This window comes from Nicotiana tomentosiformis, chromosome 8 (genome assembly GCF_000390325.3).
Source record: "Nicotiana tomentosiformis chromosome 8, ASM39032v3, whole genome shotgun sequence".
NCBI lineage: Eukaryota > Viridiplantae > Streptophyta > Magnoliopsida > Solanales > Solanaceae > Nicotiana > Nicotiana tomentosiformis.
In genome coordinates this window covers 110,768,083-110,779,001 of record NC_090819.1, presented here as the reverse complement: position 1 = coordinate 110,779,001, position 10,919 = coordinate 110,768,083, and the positions used below count along the sequence as shown (strand labels likewise).

Below are 10,919 nucleotides of genomic sequence, written 5' to 3'. Positions count from 1 at the left end.
GAAAGTTTCTCCGGGCCCAAACTCATCTGGTACTGCGATAACCTGTTCATCCCTTCGGGCGTCTTCTCTAACCCGCTCGGGTTTGGTGCTGTTCTAGGTGCGTTTTTGAGTCTATAGTTGTGCTATTGCCACTTTCTAAGCCTGTAGCATTTCAAAAATCAATCGTAATCTAACTCCATCACCTTCCTCTTTGGGTGCTTCTCGAGTCGATGGTCGGGATGCCCCGTGAATGTTGTTTTCAGGATCAGTTGGCAGGTTGATATTGATAGCGACTTCTAAGTTAGCGTCGAGCGGGTCAGCAATTGGAACACCATTAGGATCAACAGGGGTACGTCATTGCTTGGTACCACGTTGTTGTTTTCACCGTGGTGGTCTGACTCACCATCAACGTTCAAATAAGCAGGCTGAGAGTTTGACATTTTAAGTGAACCTGAAATCAAACTTCAAAGAGCAAGCGCAAAATAGGGTGTGTTATGAAAATTCGTATTAAATCACCATTATTATCCTTAGCTCCGTAGTGGGCGCCAAACTGTTTACTCTTAAAATGAGTAACAATTGAATTTATATGCAGTTTAAAGGATATGTGATTTAATTTAATACGAATGAACTATGAACAATAAATAATTGAATTAAAGAAAATGAGAGTGATCAAACCAAATGTAATGGATGATTAAGTCTAGATTCACAATGGACGTTTGGAAATCAGTTCCGATCTAGCTCTCGGAACGGGCTCGATTACAACTCAATAAGCAAGCAGCTGAAGAACACTTTGAACAATAGCTAAAGAACAAAATTTAGCTTTATTCCTTGATATGTGTGTCAAAAGTGGTCCTTAAAATATAAAAGTTCCCCCCTTCATATAGTAGGGGAGTTTCAATCCTAGTACAAATCTAAATAAGGTAAAAAAATCTTCTTATTCCGGTAAACATTGATACGCAGTTGATATCGGGCAAAATTTTCGCCGTAATATCCGGTTGAGGGCGGATATTTCGGCCCCCCGCTCATCTTGTCTAACCGTCTTTTCCCTTAGTCTCGGCTCTTCACTCTGATCGGGCTCAATGCTCGGGCGTGTCCAGTCCCGGGTGCACTATACGTCTTCCACGGGCTCCGAGACGTAGAATCCCTCGGCTTTACTCGAGGCCATGTCAGATCGTGATTTCCTATCGTTTCTTTACCGAAAAATTGGGGTAACTTTATCCCTGATGTTTCCCCGTACACGTTAACAAATCCATCTATTCCGTTTTTTTATCTTTAATTATTAGTCTATTTTGAAAAGGATGATATTTTTTTATTTTTTTAAAAAAAATAATTTAAACTTTAAAATTTACCTTTTAATAGCATGCTTTTATGAAATCTTATGATATGCATAATACCATAAGTTCTAAAAGTTCTTTTTTTTTTTAAACTTTGTACTCAATCAAACCCGTCGCATAAATTGAAATGGAAAGATAATATGAAAGAAGAAAAGAATAAAAGTAATTGGTCTTCTCCTATACACTTGCGAATTGGGCCAACTTAGAAAAGAAATTAGAACCTTCAGTTTTCTGGTATTTTGTGCTCATGAGAAATTGAAGATGATTCGATTAGAATTAGTTGTGGCTAAATTGGAATAAACTTTTGCATAATGTTTCATAAGGAATTGGAAGCCAGTTACAATCTAAATTCTAAGCTCGTTTATAATTTGCTAGATGTAGGAATGCATAACTATCAAACCCATTTAAAAGAGAAAACAAACGTCTAGTGTTAAAAGACTTCAAATCATTTTGGGCTTTCTAATGTGGAGGTGCTTTTACCCGATAGATTTGCACGATAGCATCATTTGAGACCGATGTTTATATTTTGTCTCTATTAAGGAAGTTTTGCAAAATAGTCAGGTGGGACATAACTTTAATACTATCTTTATTTTACATATCTTGTTAAATCGTTCACAAACTCTATCGACAATCTTGCTTTGCTAATAATAAGTTATGTCTGACATAGCTTGTATACTATTTTTATTCTACATATCTTGTTAAACTGTATATGAGTCTCGTCGGATTGGCAAATCTTGCCCTTATTATTCAATTGTTCACAAGTTTTGCGTATGGGCACTTAATTTTGTTCTTATTCTACTTATCTTGTTAAATTATTCACAAGTCTTGCTACATAGACAAATTTGAACTTTAGGAGATTTCGCCAAGGATTTATAATTTTCTTTGCATTTCAAACTTGGAGAGAGCTAAGGTCTCAAAACCGCGATTATTTTTTACGCCAAAGGGTCAAATCTACTCATGTATTATGACAAAAGGTTTAAATATATCATTCGTTATACTTTAGGTCCAAATATACCCCTGTCGTAATATTATTGGTTCAAATATACCCTTCTTCTGTTAAGTTTGTCCGAGGTGGACATCCAATCATATGTGGCACTTATATTTTATGAGGTGGATACCACATGACATGTCATCTTAGCGCCCCTAATCCATATATAAAGACTAAAATTTGAAATACAACATTTTTTATGGTAGCGGTAATGGTAGCAATAGTTGCGGAAGGGAAGGAAATTTTAGGGGTGAAAAAAAAATAGAAGGGAGGGGGTAAAATGGGTTAGGGGTGCTGAGGTGGAGAGTCATGTGGCATCCACCTCATCAAATATCAGTACCACGTAGGATTGGATGTCCACTCTGAAAAAACTTAACGAAAAAAGGGTATATTTGAACCAATAGTATAACGACAGGAACATATATAGACTCAAAGTATAACGATGGATAAATCTAAACCTTTTCTATAGTGCAAGGGTATATTTAGCCATTTTCCCTATCTTTTAATACTAGCGTAGTTAGGGGATATATTTAGAAGTTCTTAAGGGATCATGAACATGTTTGCGCCAATTAGCATAGGAGCATCAAGATATAGTAGAACTCAACATTAACACTAAAAGCTTTTTCGAGAAGTTATGAAGCTTTTTCACCTCACTAAACCCCTCAAGTTTATATAGAAAGAACTCACTGCCTCGTTAAGCTTACGTGCAGCTTCCAATCTCTTAACTTTGCCGCATTAGCTCTACGCATTCCTCAATTTGCACTTTGACATGTCAAAATATTTCTATATAGAAACTAGGTTCAAGTCATAGGAAGTCTCAGATCAACCACCGCAAAAAATAATTGCAAAAGTAGGCAAACTCTTTAACACTACCAAGTCTCGTCCCAAACCTCTATACAACAACAAAGTATTTCGCATAAACACATTAACATTGGTATATAGGGGCATAAACCACGTCAACTATATTCTCGTCATCATTGTCGATGCAAACTATATTATTCCGCCACCCCTCGGTCAGCTTAAAATGATAGCATATCCAGCAGCATTAATTTGGTCTCTAGTCCTCGAGCTCTTCGACAGCACCCTCCTCCGATGAGGCTGTCTTGGGAAAGAATTCTTCACCAGAGTAAAGCTCTTCAAATATCTACACAAAAATAGCACAACACCAAATGGGTCAGTGTGTCTGAGGATCTACCCTTCTCCTACATCACTATAAGCCCTACATATATGCATGCAAACAGGCCATGGCAAAGTAAAGCACAAGAAGAAAGAAGAAAAAAGGCGGCAACTATCAGGGGAAAAAGAGGATAGAGACCAACGTAAAAGAGGTCCATTTAAGAAAAGCAGAATGCATATTACCTTTTCTGTAGCACCCAGAAGATCGTGGTAGTATGGACTCCCATCTGGCATGGGGGTAGAAATGATGTTATCTAGTACATCCTGAAACTGATGGACAAAAATTGGAAAAGTCAGGACAACACGCCAGGCATAGATTTGTATCAGGAATCATTTGGTAGCATGTCGCATATGAGATTATTAGCCCATCGATAAATGATTAATTATTTGGGATCGTAAGGTGTATCACAACCTGATATTCTGTGTTTGCCGTTTGGTACAGTTTGCTTAATCCCATGTGGTACCTTAACAGTAGCCCACCCCAATATCTTGCATTTTACACAAAAATTGAAATACCAGTCCAAGAATAGTCTTCATGCAAAACAATGGTTTTCTCTAATCTATACGAAACTAGATTTAATAACTACACTATAGTATTTGATTTTTCCATCACAAATTCATCTCCACTCAATGTCCATCAATCTAACACTAATTATCCATAATTTTCAACCATGACCTATAATGTACAAAAGAAGAATCACAACCTGGATAAAAGAATATAATAATTGTTGGGAAGAAAATAGAGAGAGAAGAAGATTGTTGCATATTAGCAAAACTTATATAATTCAGGACATAAAAATAAAATGTTTTTTTGCGAAAAGGAGAAGAGAAGAATAACAAAGGGAAAAATCAAAAGGAAAAAAAATTAAGGGGTGGAGAACATTAAATTGCAAGGGCAGGAGAAAGAAATACAAGGAAGACAAATGAAAGGAAAGAGACAGAGCAATCCACTCAAGGGAGGGAACAATAGGAGGAGATAGGAGGCAGAAAATCATAATGTCAGCTACATGGCCTTTTTTCTCTTGGGGATGTGGATTGTGGATCAACTGACAGCAGGGTAAAGCAATCTGCAAGGAAGAGGAGTAGCCGGAGGTAGCAAGATGTAACTGGAGAGGCTGTGTTGGAGGGAGATGAAGGGTAAGGAGGAAGAGAAATGAAGCAAAAGCTATTTTAGCCCTATTTATAAGTGGGGATCTGAAGGGTAATTCTCACACATTTTGAAAAGGAATACTCACACTTAATCCCATGGAATCTAATCCATGGATTTCGATACCACACCTTCCCTCCGGGACAAAATAATGAGTGAATTGGGCGATAAGCAACTGCTATAGTCTGACTTTCAACTCTAAACATAACACGGGTGATAAACTTCAAGAGTAATTAATTCCTATGTGGCAACCAACTAATGTACTATGCTCAGTGACACTAAAGAACATGTTTTCTTTTTATGTATACACTAATGAAAATGTTAGACATTCTATATGATAAGTTGAAAACCTCTATCTAAGTGTGCAGAAGATTCCAGGCCAAAATAAACAAGATAATCAAAAACCCTGAAGGAAACAAAATTGACTGAAAGCAAAGGCCCAAAAAGTGAACTGGCTTGATAGCCGTTTCAGTATTTTTACAAACAAAAAGCATTATCAAAATGAATTGCACATTTCCTTAAATGAAAAAAGAACCGAGGAAAATTCATATAGAAACAAAATGGAAGCTGGCAGTTGTGTAGAGCAAAACCAAAAATAAAAAGGGGTATTGCAGATACCTTAGCAAGCTCTTGAGTATACAAGACACTCCAAAGTAAAGCAGGTTTTGCATCTCTAGTTTCACTTTGGTTCTCCGCAGAATTATCATTTTCAGAACTTCCAGAAACAGGAATGCAAAACAGTGCGTTGATGGCTGCATGTAATAGCTTCTTCCCCTGAACATCATCCTCACATATGGCTGAGAGATAAGTCAAAAACCTGAAAGAGAAAGCAGCGAACCAACTGGGTTAGTGTAAGATACTTGAGGAATTAACTGAGAATTTGTAACTCCAACTCCATACAACTTAATTTTACCAATTACTTCTATAATTAGAGAAATTCAAAATCAAGTGTCTGAAACACGTAGTTAACATGGTTTCAGAAGCTTGACGGGGAACACTCGTATATATAGGTAGCTGAACAAACTTGATAGATGCCTGTAAATTACTCAGGTTGAGTTATATACACGACTTGCGCATACTTCTTGACACCAACTTGGTGTTTATTAGTGAAAGTTTAGACTTAATGGAAGGAAAAAAAAGGGTAGTGACATGGGCACTAACATTCTAAAAGTGAAAGGCAGGCTAAAGAGCGCATCCTAAAAAGATAATGAATTCTGAATAGTGATATGTTAACACCGATGTGTCAGCAGACCCTACAGCACTAGAATAGTGGTGACTAAATAGAAATTAGGCAGGTGAACTCACATTCCAGAGGGGCAAACAGCAACATTGCTACTCAGCTGAAGGACATGGATTGCTGTGACTTGCTCAGGGAAGAGAGCTGGAGAAAAAAATTGATAAGGTAAAAAATTTGAAATATTAAAATCACTTAAAAACAAAAAAGTGTGTTATGCATATATCTTACACCGAGGTGGAAAAAATGCCAAACAATTGGCTACATCCAATTTCAAAGAGTGCTTTGTGATGCATACGCTCCTAGCCAGCTTCTCAGTTGTATTGTTTGAGCCAAAATCACAATAAACAATTTGCAGAGCATCAGGTGAAGCATGAGGTGGTGGTAATTGAAACACAAAAGATGGAGCTAATATCAGCTTATGGCTGAATAATTCTTGTTCCGAAGCCAAGCGAACACCCTTGTAATTCCCAGTAGCCTGTGAAATCATCAAGGTGACAGGTCAACAACTCATGCACTTCAAAAGGGTTCAGTTCCACCAAATGAGGACGGTTAAAAGTCATTAAGAAACAACAAGAGCATCACTTCGAACCTTGTCCATGAGGAGAGAATTAACAGGCATCCGAAGAACCTGGAAACAAAGTCGAAGTAAAGATAGAAATTAGCCTCAGGGAAGACTACTAATGACACAACAATTCAAAGAATTCCAGGAAATTAACATTAAATAACAAATACTGAAGAATGGACACCATAAACAACTTTGAATCTGATGTTTAGCACAATAAGAACTTCATTTTGCAAATATCCGAATACAATGTATAGTATAAGTAATGATGAAGAAATCAAGACAGATTACTTTTCGACTACACGAGAAAAGGTAACAGAAGAGAAACCAATCAAGATGATATCTTCTATTCGATGTCAAATGAAACGTAAAAAGCTGAGCTCATTCAACTTACCAAAAAATTAAAAGTTAAGCTCATTCAGCAGCTGTTCAAATTAAAGATTAATTGAGTTTGCCTAAACAGTAATCCTTCAGGATGTAAACAACAGTGTCAATGCTCCCGAATGCTTGAAAAAAGCTTCTTTCAGTACTTGTACTACAAGCAGGCTCATTAACATTTCTCATCACAAATGTATATCTAGCATTGTGAGGAATAAGAAAGCAAGGCCACAACTAGATGCAAAGTTGTTTAATACACTTCCTGGCTAGAGCTAAGCTCCCTAAGTTACATGCTGGGAGAGTTCTAACTGCAAATGTGCGACCTCTAGGAGCTCTAATTGGTCCTATGTTATGCTTATCACTTCCCTACGGGAACGTTATGATGGAATTTTAACAAAACAAACTTTTCTCTATTTTTAGGAGGATGGCAGGGTGTAAGATAATTATACTACCAAAACACAAAAATGATCAGAAACATAATGCATATTTGGACATTGTCTACTCTCCGCCATGCATTGCAATTAACAACGCAAGGATAAAAAAGGTAAAAAATCTCATTGGAACAAAAATGCAAAACTAAGTGATAATACACTGGAGTTATCCAAGGAAAACACATGTTAAAGGACTTACATAAATGCATCCTTTTACTGCAGCACGACGACAAAAGGCCTGTGGAAGTTCCCCTTGACCATAAATGGGGTAAATCATAGCACCAGATGCATTAGGAAACCTAAAGATTGTAAACAATGGGAAAACTAAATAATTTGGTTTACGAGGAGGAAGCATATGACCACAAGATGTAATGGCATACAAAGATAACTTTCCATCTCAGAGGGTCAATGATTATGATTAATTAGTGTCATGATAGAATCCCTTCTATTTTTCTAACAGTTCCAAAAAATTATTAATTATTCTTGCGAGTATTTGCATGTCAAAAAGTCAACCCTATACATAGAGCTCCCCAGGTTGACTTTTGAATCTCAGTTACCCATCTTACCACTACAAGATCAAGGTTTTGACATAGCATATAGATGCTCCGCGAACAGTTGACAGACATGAAAACACATATAAGTGGGTATTCCAAGGTTGGACCTCTTTCATCCACACGTGCAAGTATAACCCAAGAATGCATCTAATTGAACTTATCATTTTCATTATCAGAGATGTGAATGGACAATAAAATTAGATTAGCCTAATAATATCATTTTCAGGATTTCCACAGTTAGGAGCGTGAGCCGTGAAGTTCAATTGTGGACAAAGAAGAAGCTAAAGCTAAACAGCCAGTAAATGGAAAGGTACTTTCATGATTAGTACACTACATTCTAAGTACAAATGGGCGAGGTACATTCAGGATTAGTACACTACTAGACTGTTTTATGTACAAAAATGGAAGAGGTACTTTCATGATTTCTACATGACTACAAAGGAAGGGTGAGAGTATAACCTGCCAACGGATGAGTGATAAAGGGCCAACCGATCAATACCATCTTTTGTATTAAGAACACTTTTGCAAACATCCCCATTCTCTTGGTCATAATCTGCCATTGTTATTGCATACAGAATAATCCTAAAAAAGAAAATATCACTACTAAGTCAGACGAATATAGCTAGAATCTAACCTACAAAAAAATGAAATTTACTCTGATTCCCAAATTCTGGATAAACAACCATAAACAGAAAAGTGGGAACTAACAGTCTCGCGTCCATTGAAATGCAAAAAGGTGATAAAGATCGAAAAGCAGTGTCAGTTACATATTAATTAACCATTTTCTTCTCCATATGTGGAAAAGAAAAAGAACAGCAAAAACTATTAGTCAATTATCCTCACAGATCAGTTTGTTTACAAAGCAGTTTTAGAAAGTAATTGGTCTGCTTAATTGGCATGCTTTCAATCTAAAGGAAAAGCTTCCTACTTTATTAGGCTGCAACATCACAATCATACAGAAATCACACAATCAATAATGCTTAATATTTGATTAGGACTATTTGATTCATGAAACAAGCATACGACACAATCAAACACAACGAAAGCAAAAAAAAAAAAGGAATAACAGAAAACAGGAAACTGTGACTAACAGAGAGAGAAAGGCGATTCGATCTGTACGATTTTAGCTTAGAAGAAAGCCCCATTTTGCTTAAAAACTCCACAAACGGACTGTCTAAATCCTCCTCTGAAATGCTCTTACTCTCCCCACCATCAGTAGCAAAAGCTTCAAAATGCCCTTGCACCAGCTTGAAGAATCCCATCAACTGATTCTTCTCTGTAAAGCTTAGTTTCCGGTCCTTAAATATCGCGCTACGCGAATCAGGTACATTCTCCAAATTGCCCTCACCATCATAGAAAAAATTCCCGTCAATGCTCTTGAACTCCATGTACTGATTCACCTCCGATTTCAAAATTAAATTAATCATAGCATCAGCACACAACAAAACCCTGGGCCCACTCAAATCAATGTTAAACTTTCGAGATTGTTCCAAGGGTTCCGAGGAGTAAGAGGTGATTTCTACGGAGGAGTAGAGCGAGCGGGTGGTTAGAGGAACTCGGGTAAAACCCGAATCGGCGTCGGGTTGTGGAATTGAGGGTTCGGAGGAGGATTGAGATTGGATATATGAAATGAATTCGTGAAGGGGAAAAGAAGCATAGTGGCTACCGTATGAAGGGTTAGGGTCGAGGTGAAGGACTGATTTTCCGGCGGCGGCGGCGGCGGCGGCTAGTATGGACTCCGGCAGACCGGTGCCGACCACTATAAGATCGAAATTGGATGGTTCAATAGGAGGATACGACGCAGTTTCATCCATCAGCTTGGCGAACCACGAGTAGACTGTCAATATACAGAGAAAATAACAAAACTGGTGCTTTAAGTTTAGAGGAAGGTCTAAGATAACGGGGAAAGTGCACAAATAGCCGTTTTTCTGACCCTTATTTAAAGATTAACCAAATTTTATTTACCCAAATTTTTAAGTTTAGCAGCCTCAAAATAAAGTCGAGTTTGAAGTTGAAATAGCCGTTTAGAGTGTTGATCTTTGGGAAAATAGTAATAAGATGTAAATTTGAGAAAACAAAAATCGATATGTGTCATAGTATAAACATGATTTAAATATATAAATATTATGGTAAATATATGTACAAATGAATCGTTATGTGACAATGATCGAAGATATAAAGGAGTTTCAAGATCGTGACTCACGGGTTTAATAGCCTCTTTGGCCCTACTACTTTTTAGCCAAAAATATTTTTCTAAAATTAAGGTATTTGGCCAAGTTTTTAGAAGGTAAAAACGGTACTTTTGAATTGCAGCGGAAGTAATTTTTAAGAAATAGAAAAATCTTAAATTATGGAGCATTGCTTTAGAGCGTAAATGTTTTCAAACAAGTATAGTAACATTAAATATATTATTTATAATTTAGCCAACATACTGAAGTTTAGATAGGGCTAGATGGGATTGTAATGTGCAAACACAGACAATTCAGATTTCTAACTTGGTATTCCAAGATAATGTTACGATAAATAAAGATGTTACACAATGAAATTGATAAGTGCTATTAGTGTTAAGCGATATAATAAGACCTATCAAAGTAAAAGACAAGTTCTATAAAATGATAGTAAGATTGATAAGAATGTTAGGTATTTAAGATCCAACATATTCATAAGATAATCGTCACATAAAACATATAATTCCCAGTTATATAAAATAGAGAAAATGACAAAAATCGTTCCTTATTTTTAAGAGTAGGTTTTTTATAGTCTCTCAAATATACATTTACCGTTTTTAGTCCTTTAACTATTCAAAAACTTATCAATTTTGATCTCCGTCTACTTTTAACCAAGCACTGTCAGTTTATTTTAATAGCTTGAAAATAATTAAGCGTTTCTCTCTTCCCGTTTCTTTTTTCCCAAATTCCTCTTGTGAAAAAACCCTAACCTCAAGGATTCAGCATGGTCGATCAATGAAAGGAGATACAGGTCCTAATTTCATCCAATGAAAGGTGGAAGGAAGCATATGATTGGAATCAATCTGATATGGCATATCAATTCCAACTTGAAATCACATGGTTTAAGAATTGACTTGATATTTGAATTCATGCTTGTCATGGGCAAGTCCTTAATTTTCTTGCAG

The 10,919-nt window shown here is 36.6% G+C and overlaps 1 protein-coding gene across 2 annotated transcripts; it reads right to left on the bottom strand.

Annotated features, from left to right (window-relative positions):
• Positions 1–3,071: 3,071 nt before the first annotated feature.
• Positions 3,072–9,672, bottom strand: LOC104101867 (rab escort protein 1). 2 transcript variants are annotated; one of them, XM_009609401.4, is made up of 9 exons: positions 8,906–9,672; positions 8,246–8,368; positions 7,432–7,531; positions 6,451–6,489; positions 6,090–6,336; positions 5,930–6,005; positions 5,243–5,441; positions 3,661–3,747; positions 3,072–3,445 (listed from the first exon to the last, which is right to left on the bottom strand). In XM_009609401.4, exons 1-9 carry the CDS (start codon positions 9,598–9,600, stop codon positions 3,359–3,361), a joined length of 1,653 nt encoding a protein of 550 aa, XP_009607696.1. In that variant the 5' UTR covers positions 9,601–9,672; the 3' UTR covers positions 3,072–3,358. The 2 variants fall into 2 exon arrangements, with proteins under 2 accessions (XP_009607696.1, XP_070038765.1); XM_070182664.1 differs by having other exon boundaries at positions 8,878–9,633.
• Positions 9,673–10,919: the final 1,247 nt, after the last annotated feature.